The sequence below is a fragment of the Bombina bombina genome, chromosome 6, assembly GCF_027579735.1.
Source record: "Bombina bombina isolate aBomBom1 chromosome 6, aBomBom1.pri, whole genome shotgun sequence".
In the NCBI taxonomy this organism is placed as follows: Eukaryota; Metazoa; Chordata; class Amphibia; order Anura; family Bombinatoridae; genus Bombina; species Bombina bombina.
The window spans coordinates 168,915,310-168,938,430 of NC_069504.1; the positions used below are offsets into that span (position 1 = coordinate 168,915,310).

Here is a 23,121-nt window from a genome sequence, read left to right on the forward strand (position 1 = left end):
AGGATCACCCAATCAGAGCTGCTATATAGCTCCTCCCCTCACATGTCATATCCAGTCATTCGACCGAAACAAGACAAGAAAGGAGAAACTATAGGGTGCAGTGGTGACTGGAGTTATAATTTAAAAATTTAGAACCTGCCTCAAAAAAGACAGGGCGGGCCGTGGACTGAACACACTACAAGAGAAATAAATTTATCAGGTAAGCATAAATTATGTTTTCTCTTGTTAAGTGTGTTCAGTCCACGGGTCATCCATTACTTATGGGATACCAATACCAAAGCTAAAGTACACGGATGATGGGAGGGACAAGGCAGGGACTTTAAACAGAAGAAACCACTGCCTGTAGAACCTTTCTCCCAAAAACAGCTTCCGAAGAAGCAAAAGTATCAAATTTGTAAAATTTGGAAAAAGTATGAAGTGAAGACCAAGTTGCAGCCTTGCAAATCTGTTCAACAGAGGCCTCATTCTTAAAGGCCCAAGTGGAAGCCACAGCTCTAGTGGAATGACCTGTAATTCGTTCAGGAGGCTGCTGTCCAGCAGTCTCATAGGCTAAACGTATTATGCTACGAAGCCAAAAAGAGAGAGAGGTAGCCGAAGCCTTTTGACCTCTCCTCTGTCCAGAGTAAACGACAAACAGAGAAGAAGTTTGTCGAAAATCTTTAGTTGCCTGTAAGTAGAACTTCAGGGCACGGACCACGTCTAGATTATGCAAAAGACGTTCCTTCTTTGAAGAAGGATTAGGACATAAAGATGGAACAACAATTTCTTGATTGATATTCCTGTTAGAAACAACCTTAGGTAAAAACCCAGGTTTAGTACGCAGGACTACCTTGTCTGAATGAAAGATCAGATAAGGGGAATCACAATGTAAGGCAGATAACTCAGAGACTCTCCGAGCCAAGGAAATAGCCATCAAAAACAGAACTTTCCAAGATAAAAGTTTAATATCAATGGAATGAAGGGGTTCAAACGGAACACCCTGAAGAACTTTAAGAACCAAATTTAAGCTCCAAGGAGGAGCAACAGTTTTAAACACAGGCTTAATTCTAGCCAAAGCCTGACAAAAGGCCTGGACGTCTGGATTCTCTGCCAGACGCTTGTGAAAAAGAATAGACAGAGCAGAAATCTGTCCCTTTAGTGAACTAGCAGATAAGTCCTTTTCTAAACCCTCTTGTAGAAAGGACAATATCCTAGGAATCCTAACCTTACTCCATGAGTAACTCTTGGATTCACACCAATATAAATATTTACGCCATATCTTATGGTAAATTTTTCTGGTAACAGGTTTCCAAGCCTGTATTAATGTATCAATAACCGAATCCGAAAACCCACGCTTTGATAGAATAAAGCGTTCAATTTCCAAGCAGTCAGCCTCAGAGAAATTAGGTTTGGATGGTTGAAAGGACCCTGAATTAGAAGGTCCTGCCTCAGGGGTAGAGACCATGGTGGACAGGACGATATGTCCACTAGTTCTGCATACCAGGTCCTGCGTGGCCACGCAGGCGCTATCAGAATCACCGATGCTCTCTCCTGTTTGATCCTGGCAATCAGTCGAGGTAGCAACGGAAAAGGTGGAAACACATAAGCTATGTTGAAAACCCAAGGGGCTGCTAGTGCATCTACCAGCACCGCTCCCGGGTCCCTGGACCTGGATCCGTAACAAGGAAGCTTGGTGTTCTGGCGAGATGCCATGAGATCCAGATCCGGTTTGCCCCAACGACGAATCAGTTGAGCAAATACCTCCGGGTGAAGTTCCCACTCCCCCGGATGAAAAGTCTGGCGACTTAGAAAATCCGCCTCCCAGTTCTCCACGCCTGGGATGTAGATCGCTGACAGGTGGCAAGAGTGAGACTCTGCCCAGCGAATTATCTTCAAGACTTCCACCATCGCTAGGGAACTCCTGGTTCCCCCTTGATGATTGATGTAAGCCACAGTCGTGATGTTGTCCGACTGAAATCTGATGAACCTCAGTGTTGCTAACTGAGGCCAAGCTAGAAGAGCATTGAATATTGCTCTTAATTCTAGAATGTTTATTGGGAGGAGTTTCTCCTCCTGAGTCCACGATCCCTGAGCCTTCAGGGAGTTCCAGACTGCTCCCCAGCCTAGTAGGCTGGCATCTGTTGTTACAATCGTCCAATCTGGTCTGCGAAAGGTCATTCCTTCGGACAGATGAACCCGTGACAACCACCAGAGAAGAGAATCTCTGGTCTCCTGGTCCAGATTTAGCAAAGGGGACATATCTGAGTAATCCCCATTCCACTGACTTAGCATGCATAGTTGCAGTGGTCTGAGATGCAGGCACGCAAATGGCACTTTGTCCATTGCCGCGACCATTAAGCCGATTACTTCCATGCACTGAGCTACTGATGGGCTTGGAATGGAGTGAAGGACACGGCAAGCATTGAGAATCTTTGATAACCTGGACTCCGTCAGGTAAATCTTCATCTCTACAGAATCTATAAGAGTCCCTAGAAAAGGAACCCTTGTGAGTGGTAACAGAGAACTCTTTTCCACGTTCACTTTCCACCCATGCGACCTCAGAAATGCTAGAACTATCTCTGTATGAGACTTTGCATTTTGAAAACTTGACGCTTGTATCAGAATGTCGTCTAGGTACGGAGCCACCGCTATGCCTCGTGGTCTTAGTACCGCCAGAAGTGAGCCCAGAACCTTTGTAAAAATTCTCGGGGCCGTAGCTAACCCGAAGGGAAGAGCTACAAACTGGTAATGCCTGTATAGAAAGGCAAACCTTAGGTACCGATAATGATGTTTGTGAATCGGTATGTGAAGGTAGGCATCCTTTAAGTCCACTGTGGTCATATATTGACCCTCTTGGATCATGGGTAGGATGGTCCGAATGGTTTCCATCTTGAACGATGGAACCCTTAGGAATTTGTTTAAGATTTTTAAGTCTAAGATTGGTCTGAAGGTTCCCTCTTTTTTGGGAACCACAAACAGATTTGAGTAAAACCCTTGCCCTTGTTCCGTTCGCGGAACTGGGTGGATCACTCCCATCACTAAGAGGTCTTGTACACATTGTAGAAATGCCTCTTTCTTTACTAGGTTTGTTGATAACCTTGACAGATGAAACCTCCCTTGTGGAGGAGAAGTTTTGAAATCCAGAAGGTATCCCTGAGATATAATCTCCAACGTCCAGGGATCCTGTACATCTCTTGCCCAAGCCTGGGCGAAGAGAGAAAGTCTGCCCCCCACTAGATCCGTCTCCGGAAAGGGGGCCCTGTCTTCATGCTGTCTTAGGGGCGGGAGTAGGCTTTCTGGCCTGCTTGCCCTTGTTCCATGACTGGTTGCCTTTCCAACCCTGTCTGTAACGAGCAGTAGTTCCTTCCTGTTTTGGAGCGGAGGAAGCTGATGCTGCTCCTGCCTTGAAATTACGAAAGGCACGAAAATTAGACTGTTTGGCCTTTGATTTGGCCCTGTCCTGAGGAACGGTGTGGCCCTTACCTCCAGTAATGTCAGCAATAATTTCCTTCAAGCCGGGCCCGAATAAGGTCTGCCCTTTGAAAGGAATGTTCAGTAGTTTAGACTTAGAAGTTACATCTGCTGACCAGGATTTAAGCCATAGCGCTCTGCGCGCCTGTATGGCGAATCCGGAATTCTTAGCCGTAAGTTTGGTTAAATGCACTACGGCATCCGAAACAAACGCATTAGCCAGCTTAAGCGTTCTAAGCTTGCTCAAAGTCTCATCCAATGGTGCTGTGCGAATCGCCTCTTCCAGAGACTCAAACCAGAATGCCGCTGCAGCAGTGACAGGCGCAATGCATGCAAGAGGCTGTAATATAAAACCTTGTTGAACAAACATTTTCTTAAGGTAACCCTCTAATTTTTTATCCATTGGATCTGAGAAAGCACAGCTATCCTCCACCGGGATAGTGGTACGCTTGGCTAAAGTAGAAACTGCTCCCTCCACCTTAGGGACCGTCTGCCATAAGTCTCGTGTGGTGGTGTCTATAGGGAACATTTTTCTAAATATCGGAGGAGGGGAAAAAGGCACACCGGGTCTATCCCACTCCTTGCTAATAATCTCTGTAAGCCTTTTTGGTATAGGAAAAACGTCAGTATACACCGGTACCGCATAGTATTTATCCAGCCTACATAATTTCTCTGGGATTGCCACCGTGTCACAATCATTCAGAGCCGCTAACACCTCCCCTAGCAACACGCGGAGGTTCTCAAGCTTAAATTTAAAATTTGAAATTTCTGAATCCGGTCTCCCCGAATCAGAACCGTCACCCACAGAATGAAGCTCTCCGTCCTCATGTTCTGCAAATTGTGACGCAGTATCAGACATGGCTCTTGTGTCATCGGCGCGCTCTTTCCTTAACCCAGAGCTATCCCGCTTGCCTCTTAACTCGGGCATATTGTATAATACTTCTTTCATAACATTAGCCATATCATGTAAAGTGATTTGTAAGGGCCTTGATGTACTTGGCGCCTCAATCTCACGCACCTCCCGAGCGGGAGACGAAGGTACTGACACGTGAGGAGAGTTAGACAGCATAACTTCCCCCTCGTTGTCTGGTGATAATTTTTTTATCGGTAAAGACTGACTTTTATTTAAAGTAATATCAATACAATTGGTACACATATTTCTATTGGGCTCCACATCGGCTTTTAAACATAATGAACAAGCAGATTCCTCTGTATCAGACATGTTTAAACAGACTAGCAATGAAGCTAGCAAGCTTGGAAATCACTTTCAATAAGTTTACAAGCAATATAAAAAACGCTGCAGCGCTTTTCAAAAACACAGTTGAATAACAATGAACTAATTTAGTTATAGTCAACAATTTTTAACAGTAAATGTATTAATGAGCAGAGGATTGCACCCATTAGCAAAAGGATGATTAACCCCTCAATACCCAAAAACGGATAATCAAATAAAGATTTAACGCTTTTATCACAGTCAAACACACTGTCACAGGTCTGCTGTGACTGATTACCTCCCTCAAAAACGAATTTTGAAGACCCCTGAGCTCTCTAGAGACGTCCTGGATCAAGGAGGAAGAAGCAGGAAGACTGTACTAGAATTTTAACTGCGCAACAAGGCGCTAAAAAAAGGCCCCTCCCACTCATATTACAACAGTGGGAGACCTGATATAACGGTTTCTATGCAGAAAAATACGTTAGCCATGTGGAAAAAAATCATGCCCAAAAAGATTTATCACCAAAGTACCTCACAAAACGAATAACATGCCAGTAAACGTTTTAAAAACAAACTTTTTCAATGTCATGTAAAGTTATCACTAAGCCTGCTACCAGTCGCTTCTACTGCAGATAAAGGCTTAAGCATTATTTCAGTATTAACAGTATTTTCTCAGTCAAATTCTAGTCCCTAGAAAATAACTCAACTGCGCATACATTTATCAGCCTGATACCAGTCGCTACTACTGCATTTAAAGGGACACTGTAACCAAAATTTTTCTTTCATGATTCAGATTGAGCATGAAATTTTAAGCAACTTTCTAATTTATTCCTATTTTCAATTTTTCTTCGTTCTCTTGCTATCATTATTTGAAAAAGAAGGCATCTAAGCTTTTTTTTGGTTTCAGTACTCTGGACAGCACTTTTTTATTGGTGGATGAATTTATCCACCAATCAGCAAGGACAACCCAGGTTGTTCACCAAATATGGGCCGGCATCTAAACTTACATTCTTGCATTTCAAATAAAGATACCAAGAGAATGAAGCAAATTTCATAATAGGAGTAAATTAGAAAGTTGCTTAAAATTTCATGCTCAATCTGAATCATGAAAGAAAAATTTTGGTTACAGTGTCCCTTTAAGGCTGTACTTACATCATACGGGTAACAGCAGTGTTTTCTTAGTCAATTCCATTCCCAGAAAATATTATACTGCACATACCTCATTTGCGGGGGACCCCGCATGCTATTCCCATTATCTGAAGTTACCCCACTCCTCAGAATGTCGAGAACAGCCAGTGGATCTTAGTTACGTCTGCTAAGATCATAAAAAACGCAGGCAGATTCTTCTTCCAAATACTGCCTGAGATAGAAAAACAGCACACTCCGGTGCCATTTAAAATAACAAACTTTTGATTGAAGAATAATTAAGTAAAAAACTCCAACTCCTCTTGCGACCTCCTTCTTTGTTGAGGGTTGCAAGAGAATGACTGGGTATGACATGTGAGGGGAGGAGCTATATAGCAGCTCTGCTTGGGTGATCCTCTTGCAACTTCCTGTTGGGAAGGAGAATATATCCCATAAGTAATGGATGACCCGTGGACTGAACACACTTAACAAGAGAAAGCAACACCAAAGCCATATAAGTCTGCTATTTCTGAACAAAGGGGATCCCAGAGAAGCATTTACAACCATTTATGCCATAATTGCACAAGTTGTTTGTAAATAATTTCTGTGAGAAACCTAAAGTTTGTGAATAAATTTGTTAAAAATTGAACATTATTTTTTATTTGATCGCATTTGGCGGTGAAATGGTGGCATGAAATATACCAAAATGGGCCTAGATCAATACTTTGGAATGTCTTCTAAAAAAAAATATATACATGTCAAGGGATATTCAGGTATTCCTGACAGATATCAGGGTTCCAATGTAACTAGGGCTAATTCTGAAAAAAAGTGGTTTTGAAATAGCAAAATGCTACTTGTATTTATTGCCCTATAACTTGCAAAGAACATGTTAACATTGGGTATTTCTAAACTCAGGACAAAATTTAGAAACTATTTAGCATGGTTGTTTTTTGGTGGTTGTAGATGTGTAACAGGTTTTGGGGGTCAAAGTTAGAAAAAGTGTGTTTTTTTCCATTTTTTCCTTATATTTTATAATTTTTTTAATAATAAATTATAAGATATGATGACAATAATGTTATCTTTAGAAAGTCCATTTAGTGGCGAGAAAAACGGTATATAATATGTGTGGGTACAGTAAATGAGTAAGAGGAAAATTACAGCTAAACACAAACACCGCAGAAATGTAAAAATAGCCCTGGTCTTTAAGGGAAAGAAATTGAAAAATGGCCTTGGTCCTTAAGGGGTTAATAAATGATATTGAATGATTACACATCTGTTTCAGCTATAATGCATAAGCAGGTATTTACTAACAGGCATATAACATTGTAAACAGACAAAAATAGCAGCAGTTCACAAACAGCATCTACGTTGTAATGCAAACTAGGTCAAACCAGGCTGACCCTCCACAAGTAGTGGTTTTGCAAAGTTCAGTTATTTTCCAAATAAGTACAATTGGAGGTGTTGATACACTTATCTGAATCCAGGATGCACAATTGTAATCCGCTTGAGCCGTTAATTCCCTGCTGTAGTGTTTGCTCAAATGCTCATTCGATTTCACCACCTGCTGCTATGTCCGCTGTACATGCCGAGACACACATGGCATGGATAACCAGCGTCATCACTTCCCGGTAGGTCACGTGAGTAAGCGATCCAATGGCACCCTGCTTAACTTCCGAGATCAGACGGGATCGGGTGCCTTCAGAGTAGTGTGGCGGAGATGCTGTTTGTGAAATGCTGCTATTTTTGTCTGTTTACAATGTTATATGCCTGTTAGTAAATACCTGCTTATGCACCATAGCTGATACAGATTTTAAAAGGAATATGTACTGTGTATTTTAATGTGAGGCAAAAATGGTTCATGTAGAGACTGACACTGAAAGCTCATAGCCTAAGTCTCTGAAACCGGATCTGCAGCTGTGTCTCTCCACCTGCTTTGCCTGTGAAATTTCCTGCTTCCCAAATCAGCATTTTAGAAACACTTGTGTGTCACAAACAGACTGCTTAACCTTCTCTTGGAAAAAACGGCTCTGAAGATCATTGGGCATACAGGTTTTGTATACACTTTTACATGTAGGGCTGCTTGAGTTAAAAGTTCTGCCTGTCTAACTGTTTTTTTTTTTTTTTTTTTTTTTATTTAAATGGTTCTTTAAAAAAATGCAGTGCTGGAATACAAAAGATTGCACCACACTAAGGGCCAGATTACAAGTGACGCACTAATTTATTTTTATCGCTCTCACGCAATCACTGCTCAAAGTAAACTTTTAATGCGGGTGGGTTAGAACCTGAAAGTAAATTGTATATGTACGCTAACTTAAGGACTTTGGATATAACAACCGCATTTTCTTAGTAGACTTCATTGGAGTGCGCTTTCAAAATAAGAAAACCTAATGCTTAGCGCTCGCACGGTAGCCCGACACTGTGTATGACATACAATGCTAAACCTGAAGGTAGTTATAGCTATATATCTATCTCTCTTCTGTATCTATCTCTCTCTCTCTCTCTCTCTCTCTCTCTCTCTCTCTCTCTCTCTCTCTCTCTTTCTCTCTTTTTCTTTCTCTCTTTTTCTTTCTCTCTTTTTCTTTCTCTCTCTCTCTCTCTCTTTCTTTCTCTCTCTTTCTCTCTTTTTCTTTCTCTCTCTCTCTTTCTCTCTTTAGTGCTCGAACACATCAGTTTACTGTTGCAATATTGCTTATTGCGACCCACACTAAATTTAGCGTGCCACTTGTAATCAAGCCATAATTGTTTGCACCAAGGGTACCTTCTAGTACTGACAAAAGGAAGGACACAGGAATTGTGTGAAATCAGTCACTTTTATTTACAACTTCTGCTAAACAAAGCATAGAGTATACAGTAGGCCATACTTAGCAGGTAAGAAGATCAATCATCACACACACAAGAAAATCCATCTCATCAGGTGGCAAATACTTAGTAGAAGATGTTTAGCCAAATCTCAACAGCAACAGTCTGGGGTTATAATATGTGTTATTAAAAGGCAACTCTGCTAACTAATTTTTTCAGTCTGTGTGCCCACAGCTACAACTCCCCTTTCTCTCTCCCTCTGCACACACAGAACTTGACATCAACAAATAAATCTCTTATCCGTATTTTAAAACAAGCAGTGATATAGCCATTTTCCTTTCACAGTGTTTTGATAAACATAAGTGTGTGTTAGTCATAATAAGGGTTAGATTCTCATACTTACTGTATTAAAATGTATTGCACTATCTAGCTTTTGAAGGCCACTCTAAATAATCAGGGAGTTGCTAGGTAACTAGGGGCAGGTTTAGGACTGTCTGGGGGAATGACTTTTCATTATAATATTGTAGTAGGAAATTCTATGTTTTCTCTTTATCATGGGCTTAAACAGTCATGGAAATCATAATTAAAGTTTTAATGTTCAGACAAAAAAGAAGCATTTCCAATGTACTTCTGTTATAAAATGTACCTTTTTTCTTTGTAGACTCCTTAGTTGAAACTTGTCAATTTCCACAAGGGCATATTGTGGTAGGCTCAGGGGGGTTATTATGAACTGAGCACTATGTAGCAGATGTGTGTTTATCAATGTTATACAAGCACTCTGTAGAGAGAGGCTGCAGCAAGCAGTGCTGCGTGACAGCAGGGAACAGACACCTCTCTACTATCTGAATGTACTGGTTGGATGTCTCCAAAGATAGACACATTCTCAATTTATGTTCAGTCTTCTTCTGTAGTAAATAGTGCTTCTAGCTATATAGCATTATCTTAGTTTACCATAGAGTTTTGGCATTGAGTAGCTGAATCTACTGCTCTGTAAAGCTCACTCTACATGTTGTTTATATAATATATTAAAATATCTATTATATATATATGTATAAAAAAAAGGCTGAAGTTTCAAATTACCAACTTTAAAAAATTATGGTTAAAAATGCAATAGGGTACTATATATATATATATATATATATATATATATAAAATCATCAGCATGAAGGGGTTGTGAACCCCGAAAACGTTCCATTAAAGAATCTATTGAAAGACCTGAGAGTGCATCTGACTTTGTTTACTCATATTGCTTATATTTGCACCCAGGCGATTGCCTCTTGGTGGGCTGAGATGGAAATTGCTTGAATATATATATATATATATATATATATACCGTCTTCAATCTACAATAAAATCAATAGAGTAAGTTAGCCCACAGAGGCTAGAGGACATAACCAAATGTGTAAAAAATAATAATAAAGTGATTAAAAAATTCCTTTGTAATAAAAAATGTCTTAGTGGTTTGTGATATCCTTATCGAATGTCCTATGTGGAATATCGTGTGTCCAAGTGAAATCCTGATGTGAATAAAAAAATATCTAGATGCAAATCGAAAAATATAAAAATATAATTCTAATGAGGAGGAGAAAGTGTCCAAAAAATAAAAATAAATTTGTGAAAAAATGTGGATAGGATCCAAAAGGTTATCAGAGATCCAGTGAAATAAGGTACCTGTGAAAACAAAAATCACATAATGCAATATTGCTAAGTAAAATATAAATGTGGTTGAAAATAGGCTTTACCCTATGTTAGACTCGAGCAGTGACTACTTTTAACGTATATATCAACACGTTTCGGCCCCAAACCGGGCCTTTTTCAAGATGTCAACTGCTGTTTATAACATGGCTTAAATAGCCTATAATGACCAATCAGTTTAGGCGTATTTTCCTGCCTTGAATTGCCAATACATTTATCATAGGAACCCTATGATGCCCTTAAACAAAATGGTGACTCTTCATTTTTATCACTAGGTCACTTCCGGTATCAGACATATTATTACGAGCCAATTCCACCTCATGGTAGAATTTTAAAACCAAAGTGACAAACCTTCATAGTATAGATTACTTATAATGTTCATTGTCACTAAGTGTAACGGAAGGGTCTGAATTATTAGTCTATGTTCAGTAATATAATCTATGGCTCCTTAAGTGACAATTGCGTCACTTCCGGTTTACCAGATTGCGCGTCATTTCCGGTTTCTGCTATGTCATCGTAGCCAGTATTAAGATGGGATTCTGGGATATGTAGTCGTTTATAGGAGATTGTTTATTAGCGATGTTAATACAAAATCGAATGGTTATCAATATATATTTTGAAAGCTGGTGTTTACTAATAGTATGCTCGAGTCTATAATATTAGAAGTCTTGAAAGAAGCTATGGCTATGACTTAAAGCAGGAACAATAAAACATGATACAATTGTAACGATTAATACACTTTAAAAATTGATACAATTTAAAAATAAAATACATTTTATAAACATAAATATCATTAAGAATAGGTCCTTATAAAACGTATTGTAAAAGTGGGTATCTTTGTAAAAACAAATATCATAAAGAAAGCAAAAATCGTTATAAAAACATAATAAACATAATAAAAACGTGATAGAAATGTAATGGAAACGATACAGCTTTAGAAACACATTATATAAAATGTAGGGGAAGGGTTATATAAAATTGCTAATTTATGGAAGTTACTCAGATGATAAAAACTAAGGTTATTTAGAACTTAAAAATAACTTAATAAAAGCAAATATTTAGCTAAAAATATGGAAGACTTCAAAGTCAGCATTAAGGCCTTGTGGATATATACTATCTATATAAAAATCCATTTGGCCTCAGCCTGTAGTAGTCTTTTACCATAATATCCCCCCTCTCCATTGTTTTGGTACTTTACATATAGCCATATATTTGAGACTTTAATTTTTGCCTCCATGTTTATCTTGAAAATGTTTATATAGTGGGACATTGTCTCTATTATGTTTAATGGCTAATAGATGTTCCCTAATCCTGTCTTTGACGCTCTGTGTTGTCTGTCCAACGTATTGGAGGCCACAACCACATTCTATCAGGTAGATTACCACCTTGTCCTGACAACGAATGATATCAATAATCTTGAACTCCTCTTTGCTAATATTTGATTTGGATGTGTCGCCTTTGACACCATGCTGACAACAGGCTTTACACCATCCACAGGGGAAAAAAACCTTTTAGTCTCTCCCCTTTAATATTAGTTTTTAAAATAATTTCTTTTCTGTTTTTTTTGTAAACTTGGTGCTAGTATTGTTTTGAGTTTTTAGGGAATCTCACTTTGGGAGCCTGTATCCTTTGAATGTTGGCGCTGTATATATACATCTTTAAAAATGTTGTTTATATAACATTGTTACACAAATTGCTGATACATAGAAGTGTGCACTTGTTTTGATCACGGAACCTACTTCAGTATAAAAAATTAAAAAAAGACCAAGAAAAAGTGGTAACGCTGATAATATAAATAAGCTTAGACTTTTTGTTGCAAACCGTATGTTCTGTCAGGATCTTGAAAATTAATTTTGACTCTAATGTCTCTTTAGTAAGGGTACAGAAAGTGGTTTGAGGAACAGTGCACTAATAGTGTGACAAAATGTAACATGTGTGAGAGCCTTGTGTACTTCCAGAGAGTTACTAACATTTGAATTATCTTCTAAATATAAATATCACACGCAATTGTTTTCAAATCTGTATTATTAAATACTATAGATAACCTTATTATTTTCATCCATTCAGCTTATGTCTGATGCCACAAAACCCCTAGAACATCAGAATTATTGTCCTGTTGTCCAGAACGTAAGTTTTTTTTTTTTTTTTCTTCTTTTTTTTTGGGGGGGGGGGGGGTGATTTTTATACTTCTACCTTTTTGTTATATTATTATTTTTAAATTTTTATTATTTATACCTTTTTATAGGCAGTAATTGCATCAAATGGAACTTTGACTCCTAAATACAAATACATACAGAAGCTGAGAGAGACCAGGTACCGTACTAATAATTTTTCTGAGAGTAGATGTATTATGGTTTTGTGCTTGTTCTCATTTTAATGGTTATTTAATTTCAGTAATTTTGTTTATTTTCCATTAAAGACTCTAAATGGATCTTTTGCTAGTTACATTTACAAAAGAATTTGCAAGGTCTGTGTTTCAGCTGCCGTTCCAGTAAATATATTTTCTTTGTTCCATTTATTTTGATCGCACATTTTATGTGGCTTATTTGTTTTTAAAAGATGTGGAAACCTGGTTAATGTTTGATTTAATTGCCTGTCCTATTGTTTAAAATGTTCAGTAAAGATAAGTCTGCCTGCTGTGATTCAGCTTGCGGTTTGTTTTTTTGTTTTTTAACATTATAGACAAAATATAGTCTACAAAGTGCATTGTATTCGTAAACAAATGTTCTGGGTTTTTTTTTTCATTTAGCAATACTAATAAAAAATACAGGTATGTTACCTTAGTGTAGGCATACAGCTTCGTAAACAGGTGGCAGTGGGTTTGTTTTGATTTTGAGACAAATTTAGAAGCTTTAAACATGTAAACAAATATACTTTAGATTAGGCACAATATTTGTTACCCATGTGATCGGCCTATTTCACACAAAAGCAAAAATATAATTTTCTTTCATGTAATTGGCAAGAGTCCATGAGCTAGCGACGTATGGGATATACAATCCTACCAGGAGGGGCAAAGTTTCCCAAACCTCATAATACCTATAAATACACCCCTCACCACACCCACAATTCATTTTTACAAACTTTGCCTCCTATGGAGGTGGTGAAGTAAGTTTGTGTTTGATTTCTACGTTGATATGCGCTTCTCAGCATTTTGAAGCCTGATTCCTCTCAGAGTACAGCGAATGTCAGAGGGATGTGAGGGGAGTATCACCTATTGAATTCTATGGTTTTCCACGTGAGGAAATCTTTTTCATAGGTTCTCTGTTATCGGTTGTAGAGATTCATCTCCTACCTCCCTTTTCAGATTGGCGATATACTCTCATATTCCATTACCTCTACTGATAACCGTTTCAGTACTGGTTTGGCTATCTGCTATATGTGGATGGGTGTCTGACGGTAAGTATGTTTTCATTACTTAAGACACCTTAGCTATGGTTTGGCACTTTATGTATTAATATGAAGTTCTAAATATATGTATTGTACTTATATTTGCCATGAGTCAGGTTTATGTATATTCCCTTTTGCAGACTATCATTTTCATATTTGGGAAAAAATATATTTAGGAAAATATTTTTCTTACCTGTGGTATAGTCTTTTTTTCAAATTGACTGCTTTTTCATAAAATTTTCATGGGCAAAATTAGGTTTGCAAGGTCGCAAAATGCAGATGTTTATTGCGTCATTTTTCTTGCGAGAATTTTTTTGGAGCGAAGGTTTGTCCGGTGATGCAAACTCGTAATTTCCGGCGTCTTAATTGACGCTGAGTTTCCTTGCACAAGGTTGCGTCTGCAATGACACGAGTGTGTCAATTCCAGCGGCTTTTAGCGCCAAAAAAATTCATTTTGCGTTGTGCGTCATACTTGCCGCCAAATAATTTCATTATTTAAAACCCCATTCCTATATGCTTCTTGCCTTTTTCTATGTCAGAGGGCTATGCTGTTTGCATTTTTTCCCATTCCTGAAACTGCCATATAAGGAAATTGATAATTTTGCTTTATATGTTGTTTTTTCTCTTACATTTGCAAAATGTCTCAATCTGATCCTGTCTCAGAAACCACTGTTGGAACCCTGCTGCCTGATAACAGCTCTACCAAAGCTAAATCTATCTGTTGTAAATGTGTAGAGATTATATCCCCAGCTGTGGTATGTAATAGTTGTCATGATAAGCTTTTACATGCAGAGAATGTATCCATCAGTAATAGTACAATGCCTGTTGTTCCTTCAACATCTAATGTACATGATATCCCTGTGAATATAAAAGATTTTATTGCTGATGTGATTCAAAAGGCATTGTCTGCTATCCCGCCTTCTAATAAACGTAAAAGGTCTTTTAAAACTTCTCATAAAGTTGATGAAATCTCAGATGACCAACAACAACATTATCCTCCTCTGATGAGGATCTATCTGATTCAGAAGATCCTTCCTCAGATATTGACACTGACAAATCTACTTATTTATTTAAAATAGAGTATATTTGTTCCTTGTTAAAAGAAGTGTTGATTACATTGGATATTGAGGAAACTAGTCCTCTTGATACTAAAACTAGTAAATTTTTAAATTCTGTTTATAAACCTCCTGTGGTTACTCCAGAGGTTTTTCCAGTTCCTGATGCTATTTCTGATATGATTTCTAAGGAATGGAATAGGCCTGGTACTTCTTTTATCCCTTCTTCAAGGTTTAAAAAGTTTGTATCCTTTGCCAGCAGTTAGTTTGGAGTTTTGGGAAAAGATCCCCAAAGTTGATGGGGCTATTTCTACTCTTGCTAAACGTACTACTATTCATATGGGAGATAGTACTTCCTTTAAGGACCCTTTAGATAGGAAACTTGAATCTTATCTAAGGAAAGCTTATTTATATTCTGGCTTTCTTTTCAGGCCTGCCATTTCTATGGCTGATGTTGCAGCTGCATCAACTTTTTGGTTGGAAAGTTTAGCGCAACAGGAAATGAATCCTGATTTGTTTAGCATTGTTCGCTTGCTTCAACATGCTAATCATTTTATCTGTGATGCCATTTTTTATATCATCAAAATTGATGTTAAATCTATGTCTTTAGCTAGAAGAGCTTTGTGGCTCAAATATTGGAATGCTGACATGGTATCTAAGTCTAGATTACTATCTCTTTCTTTCCAAGGTAATAATTTATTTGGTTCAGTTGGATTTGATTATTTTAACTGTCACTGGGGGGGAAGGGAGATTTTTTGCCTCAGGATAAAAGACCTAAGGGTAAATATAAAGCTTCTAACCGTTTTCATTCCTTTCGACAAAATAAGGAACAGAAATCTAATCCTTCCCCCAAAGAATCTGGTTCCAATTGGAAACCTTCAAGTTGGAGTAAATCCAAACAGTTTAAGAAACCAAAGCCAGCCTCCAAGTCTGCATGAAGGTGCGGCCCTCATTCCAGCTCAGCTGGTAGGGGGCAGATTAAGATTCTTCCAAGACATTTTGGCAGATTCTGTCCAAAATTAATGGATTCAGAGTATCGTCTCTCAAGGGTACCGAATAGGATTCAGAGTAAGACCTCCTGTGAGAAGATTTTTTTTCTCACAAATCCCTGCAAATCCAGTAATGGCTCAGGCTTTTCTGAAGTGTGTTTTAGACCTGGAGCTTTCAGGGGTAATCATACCAGTTCCGTTTCAGGAAAAGGGTCTGGGGTTTTATTCAAATCTATTCATTGACCCAAAGAAAGAAAATTCATTCAGGCCAGTTCTGGATCTGAAAATTTTGAATCATTTTGTAAGAGTGCTAACTTTCAAGATGGTGACTATAAGGACTATTCTGCCTTTTGGTTCAGCAAGGGCATTATATGTCCACGATAGACTTACAGGATGCATATCTTCATATTCCGATTCATCCAGACCATTATCAGTTTCTGAGATTCTCTATTCTAGACAAGCATTACCAATTTGTCGCTCTTCCATTTGGCCTAGCAATAGCTCCAAGAATCTTCTCAAAGGTTCTCGGTGCCCTACTCTCTGTAATCAGAGAACGGGGTATTGCAATGTTTCCTTATTTGAACGATATCTTGGTACTAGCTCAGTCTTTACATTCTGCAGAATCTCACACGAATCAACTAGTGTTGTTTCTTCAAAGACATGCTTGGAGGATCAATTTACCAAAAAGTTCCTTGATTCCTTAGACAAGGGTCACCTTTTTAGGTTTCCAGATAGATTCAGTGTCCATGACTCTGTCTCTAACAGACAAGAGACGATTAAAATTGGTTTCAACTTGTCGGAACCTTCAGTCTCAATCATTCCCTTCAGTAGCTTTTTACATGGAAGTTTTAGGTCTCATGACTGCAGCATTGGACGCGATCCCCTTTGCTAGTTTTCATATGAGACCTCTCCAGCTTTGTATGCTGAATCAATGGTGCAGGGATTATACAAAGATATCACAATTAATATCCTTAAATTCCAATGTTCGAATCTCTCTGACTTGGTGGTTAGATCACCATTGTATAGTTCAAGGGGCCTCTTTTGTTCATCCAACCTGGACTGTGATCACAACAGATGCATGTCTTTCAGGTTGGGGAGCTGTCTGGGGATCTCTGACAGCTCAAGAGGCGAGGTTACCAATCAATATTTTAGAACTCCGTGCTATTTTCAGGGCTCTTCAGGTTTGGCCTCTGTTGAAGAGAGAACCGTTCATTTGTTTTCAGACAGACAATATCATAACTGTGGCATATGCCAATCATCAGGGTGGGACTCATAGTCCCCAAGCTATGAAAGAAGTATCTCGGATATTTGCTTGGGCGGAATCCAGCGCCTATCTAATTTCTGCGGTTCATATCCCAGGTGTAGACAATTGGGAAGCGGATTATCTCAGCCGTCAGACTTTACATCCGGGGGAGTGGTCGCTCCATCCAGATGTGTTTTCTCAGATTGTTCAGATGTGGAGTCTTCCAGAAATGGATTTGATGGCTTCCCATCTAAACAAGAAACTTCCCAGGTACCTGTCCAGGTCCAGGGATCCGCAGGCAGAGGCGGTGGAGGCCTTAGCAGTTCTTTGGTGTTACCAACTTGCGTATATTTTCCTGCCTCTAATTCTTCTTCCAAGAGTGATCTCCAAGATCATCATGGAACAATCGTTTGTGTTGCTGGTAGCTCCACAGGTTTTGGTATGCGGATCTTGTTCGGATGTCCAGTTGCCAACCTTGGCCACTTCCTTTAAGACCAGACCTTCTGTCTCAAGGTCCGTTTTTTCCATCAGGATCTCAAATCATTAAATTTGAAGGTATGGAAATTGAACGCCTAGTGCTTAGTCATAGAGGTTTCTATGACTCAGTGATTAATACTATGTTACAGGCTCGTAAATCTGTTTCTAGGAAGATTTATTATCGAGTTTGGAAGACTTACATTTCATGGTGTTCTTTTCATAAATTTTCCTGGCATTCTTTTAGAATTCCTAGAATTTTACAGTTTCTTCAGGATGGTTTGGATAAAGGTTAGTCTGCAAGTTCCTTGAAGGGACAAACCTCTGCTCTTTCTGTTTTATTTAACAGAAAGATTGCTAAGCTTCCTGATATTCACTGTTTTGTACAGGTTTTGGTCCGTATCAAGCCTGTCATTAAATCAATTACCCCTCATTGGAGTCTTAATTTGATTTTAAAGGCTTTACAGGCTCCTCCGTTTGAGCCTATGCATTCTTTGGACATTAAACTAATTTCTTGGAAATTGTTGTTCCTTTTGGCATTTCCGAATTATCTGCTCTTTCTTGTGAATCTCCTTTTCTGATTTTCCATCAGGATAAGGCAGTTTTGCGGACTCCATTTAAACTTCTACCTAAGGTTGTGAATTCTAACAACATTAATAGAGAAATTCTTGTTCCTTCTTTGTGTCCTAATCCTAAGAATTCTTTGGAGAGATCCTTACATTCTTTGAATGTTGTAAGAGCTTTGAAATATTATGTTGAAGCTACTAAAGATTTCAGGAAGACTTCTAGTCTATTTGTTATCGTTTCTGGTTCTAGGAAAGGTCAGAAGGCTTCTGCCATTTCCTGGGCATCTTGGTTAAAGCTTTTGATTCATCAGGCTTATTTGGAGTCGGGTCAGGCCCCGCCTCGGAGAATTACAACTTATTCTACTAGATCAGTCTCCACTAGATCAGGCTTTTAAGAATGAAGCTTCAGTTGATCAGATTTGCAAAGCAGCACCTTGGTCTTCTTTGCATACATTTACTAAATTCTACCGTTTTGATGTATTTGCTTCTTCGGAAGCAGTTTTTGGTAGAAAAGTTTTTCAGGCAGCCGTTTCAGTTTGATTCCTCTGCTTATGTTTAAGTTTTTTCTTTTTTCATTATGAGAATAAACTTATATTTTGGGTTGTGGATTAATTTTTTCTGCGGAAAATGGCTGTTATTATTTTTATCACTCCCTCTCTAGTGACTCTTTTGTGGAGTTCCACATCTTGGGTATTACTATCCCATACGTCACTAGCTCATGGACTCTTGCCAATTACATGAAAGAAAACATAATTTATGTAAGAACTTACCTGATAAATTCATTTCTTTCATATTGGCAAGAGTCCATGAGACCCACCCTTTTTTTTTTTTTTTTTTTAAAAAGAGCTTTATTGAATGAACATGTTTTACAAGTTGTAGATATACATTACATAGATCAAGTTGTATACAGCAAGTGATATTCATAAGTCTGGAGCTTCAAACCTTATACAACTCCTAAAGGCTCCAATAAGTATGTTTCCTATGTTCATTACATATAAAGAATAAGCAATTATTTATAGTTAGTAACATTTGCTTATATCATATGCTAATTACTTTTTTGATAGGCCAGCTGCACCAAGCCAATTCTGCTTTAGATAAGGATACTCATATTCCTTGACTCATAGAACATGAGTTAACTGATAGTACAGATAGCCCATCCAAATATCCACTATAATAGTGGATCTGAAAGTGAAGAGAGAACAGAAGACGCCGTACAGGCGCCCAGAGAGAAGAAAAGAAGAAAGAGGGAAGAGAAAAAAAAAAAAAGGGGGTAGAGGAGGGGAGGAAGGACGGGAAGTGATGGTTATGGATGTGAATTTAAATAAGGCCAGGCAATAACTGATTACATTTTTGTGTTGTTTATGACTCCAGAATCATTATCCTAACAGAATCTGTATCTATATTGGTTTACCCTCCCAGAGCAGTGACATATATTCATGGGTGACCAGTTTACCTGCTTTGAAGTAGTGATACCTTTCCAAATTCAGTAAATCTCTCACCCCACTTCTCCACTCTCCCACATCTGGGACTTGTGCTGATTTCCAGTATTTTGGGACCAAGCTTTTAGCACAGTTCAACATAAGTACGAACAATCTTTGCTTTGCCTCTTCAGAGATCTTAGGGAGCTTATGCAGCAGTAGATAATATGGGTCTGGGGGTATAATGATGGTCAGTATTCTGCTACATTCTGCAAACACTCCCTCCCAGAACGGTTTTACGAGTGGGCACGTCCACCAAATGTGGAGCAATGTACCCTCCTCTCCGCAGTCTCTCCAGCATCCCCCTCCCGTGTGAGGGTAGATCTTCTTTTTTAGCCTTTGGGGGGTGAGATACCACCTACTTAGAAACTTGTAATGCATCTCCTGCAGACGGGCCGACACAGAAGTTTTTTTTGCTTTATCAAAGATTTTCAGCCACTCCTCAGTGCTTATATCCCTACCAAATTACTTATGCCAAGCATCCACATAGGAAGGCAGAGTGCCCTCTTCTCTGACCAGCAGCATCTTGTAAAGCCTTGATATTAAATGAGTCTGTACTCCCTCCGTGGTGCAAAGCACCTCAAAGGGGGTTTTCTGTCTGGAGAATGACGCTTTGTCTTTAGTGCTGTCATAATAGTGATGGAATTGCGCTGTCCGAAACCATGATCTAAACATCCAGTCATCCCACTCAACCAGCTCTGCCTGGGGTCTGACCTTTCCCTGATGAATTGCGTTGGAGATGGTTGCGTCAGCTAATGTATAAATTGAGCTTCGGCTGTATGGTCTGTTAGCCAGACCGTTGTCTGGATTATCTCGGACCGGTGTGACTGGGGCTTTCATTGTTGAGATTTTGCTCTCTACTTTTATAAGCTCATCACATGTCCTGAAGACATCTCCCATCATGGGATATTGCTTTATCTTCCCAGGACGCTTGGAGGATGCAACCCAGGCCAGTGAGCCCACATTACTCCTCTGCAAAATGTCATTGTCTAGTCCTACCCAGGCTTTACTGGGGGAGTTGTGACACCATTCCACCAGGCGCTGCAGACCTATAGCCTTGCTATAAGTGGGTAAGTGGGGAACTCCTAACCCTCCTCTGTCCCTTGGGAGATACAGCGATCTCCTGTTCACTCTAGGTTTGATCCCATTCCAGATGTATGTTTCAATGGCCACTTGCACCTGATGCATTATATGTGATGCAATCAAGAGTGGGACTGCCTGCATGATATACAAGACTCTAGGTAGAATATTCATCTTGGCGACGTGTATACGTCCAATCCAAGATATTGTTTTGTTTTTCCATGCATTTGTGTCATGGGTAATATCGTCCCTAATGCTTTTGTAATTAATATCGGCAATTTCTTTAACCGTCGGTGCAAGTGTGATGCCAAGGTACTTCAAGCGTCCTGGAGCTATCTGTAGAGGACCTTGTGTCCGCAGTGTATCAATGACACTCTGTTGTTCTGTAATGTTGAGGATCTCCGATTTGGACAGATTAAGAAGGAAATCGGACACTCCCGTATTCTTCGAACTCAATGATAGTCGTGTTGGTCAATGTCAGCAGAATGTCATCTGCGTACATCGCCAATTTATGTTCTGTGTTACTTATTTTAATGCCCTGGATGGCTGGGTTGGCACGGATCTTGCACGCCAACACCTCCACCACCAGCGCGAACAGCAGCGGTGAGAGGGGGCACCCCTGTCTGGTGCTGTTCGTGATTTGCAGTGGCTCAGAGAGAGTACCATTGACCCTCACTCTCGCCGAAGGCGATGAGTATAAGGAGAAAGTTTTTTGGATAAAACCCGGTCCGAATCCAAATTTCCCAAGTGTGTGCCTCATAAACATCCAATTGACCCGATCGAAGGCTTTCTCCGCATCCATTGACACTAATGCCAACGGTGCGGATTCCGCCAAGGCATGTGAGATCAACTGAATAACCCGCAAGGTATTATCCCTTGCCTCTCTGGATGGGATAAAGCCAGTCTGGTCTACAGATATCAGGCGTGGCAAAAAGTTTCTGAGTCGGTTAGCGATACGCTTTGCTAGAACTTTGACATCCGAGTTGAGAAGAGATATAGGTCTGTAATTCCCAGCTATCTCAGCAGACTTACCAGGCTTGGGAATTACAGTGATGAATGTCTCAAGCATTGTGCTGGGCAGTACCGGGTTCTCCGTTAGATGATTAAACATTTTGAGCAAGTGAGGTGTCAGCACATCCAGGAAGGACTTGTAATATTTTATGCCAAATCCATCTGGACCAGGGCTCTTACCCGTAGGAAGGTCCTTGACTGCCAGTGCTATCTCTTCCGCTGTGAAGGGCCTCTCCAATATGTCTGCCTCTTCTTTGGTCAGTGTAGGGGTGTCAACCCTTCCAAGATAGTCTGTTATCTCTTGTTCCAGAGCAGGGGTCGCCCCTAATCTTGGTTCCTGACCACTGGGCTGGCGGATATTATATAGGGCTTCATAAAAGTCCCTAAACACATTTGCAATTGATTGCCCGTCTTTTTGCATGTTGCCGCTTTTGTCAGCAATTTCATAGACATATGTTTTAAGTCTTTGTCGTGCAATGGCACGAGCCAGTAGTTTCCCGGCTTTGTTTCCTTGTTCAAAAAACCGTTGCCTGAGTTTCAGAGCTTTAGCCTGATTCTCTGCTTGTAGATGTGACAAGAGTGCTGTCTTAGCCTCAGCTAGTTTCTGCTTTAAAGTTTCACTCCTGGGTGAGTCCTTGTGTGCTTGTTCCGCTTTTGTGACTTTGGATAAGAGAGTGTCATATTGTTCTCTCTTTTTACGATTTTGCGCCGCTTTATGTCTGATCAGGATACCTCGGATCACGCATTTATGCGCCTCCCACATCGTGGTATGGCACAATGAACCATCCGAGTTGAGCCTAAAATATTTGTCAATACTATTCCCCAATTCCTGATTAAGTACAGGATTGTCAAGCATGGTATCATCCAGTCTCCATAAAAAGGGTGTAGTCGGTATTTCAGGCCAGCCAATAGAACATTTCACTGGCGCATGGTCCGACCATGTGATCGGTCCAATGCTGCTGCTGGCTATCAAAGAAAGCCCTGCTGAATCAGTAAATAGATAGTCAATTCTTGTGTACTTCCCATGTGGATGGGAATAGAAAGTATAATTTCTAGCTGTAGGGTGAAATGTGCGCCAAATATCATGCAAAACCATTTCCCTCAGTGTTTTAGTGAGGTGCTTAAGTACTTTGAGGGGGACGCTGGAGAGACCATCCGAGGCATCTATTTCAGGATTAAGTGAGGCATTAAAGTCCCCGCCCACAAATAGGGTCCCTTTCTGTGACTCCATGATTTTACGTGTCACTTTCCTAAGAAACATGTCCTGTGAGGAATTTGGTGAATAGATATTAACTAATGTGACATGTTTGTTAAAAATTGTCCCGGTCAATATCAGATATCTGCCTTCAGGGTCTTTGTGAGTTTGGTCTAGTCTGAAAGGTATCCGTGAGTGAATCAGAATACCCACCCCATTCTTTTTTGAAGGCCCTGAGGCAAAATACGCCATCGGGTAATGGTGACTATACCATTTGGGCTCGCTTAGTCTGGAAAAGTGAGTTTCTTGTATGAGGACTATATCCCCGCCCATTTTATGGAGGTCTCTAGTGATCATGGAC

General features: G+C 39.6%; 1 protein-coding gene across 2 annotated transcripts in view; it reads left to right on the plus strand.

Moving 5' to 3' along the window:
- AASS (aminoadipate-semialdehyde synthase) overlaps positions 1-23,121 on the plus strand; it is a 188,894-nt gene that overhangs the window by 77,999 nt on the left and 87,774 nt on the right. For both annotated transcript variants that reach the window (XM_053716671.1, XM_053716672.1), the window contains exons 12-13: positions 12,350-12,409; positions 12,528-12,595. In XM_053716671.1, coding sequence (XP_053572646.1) covers positions 12,350-12,409; positions 12,528-12,595 — 128 coding nt within the window. The remainder of the gene's footprint in view (positions 1-12,349; positions 12,410-12,527; positions 12,596-23,121) is intronic.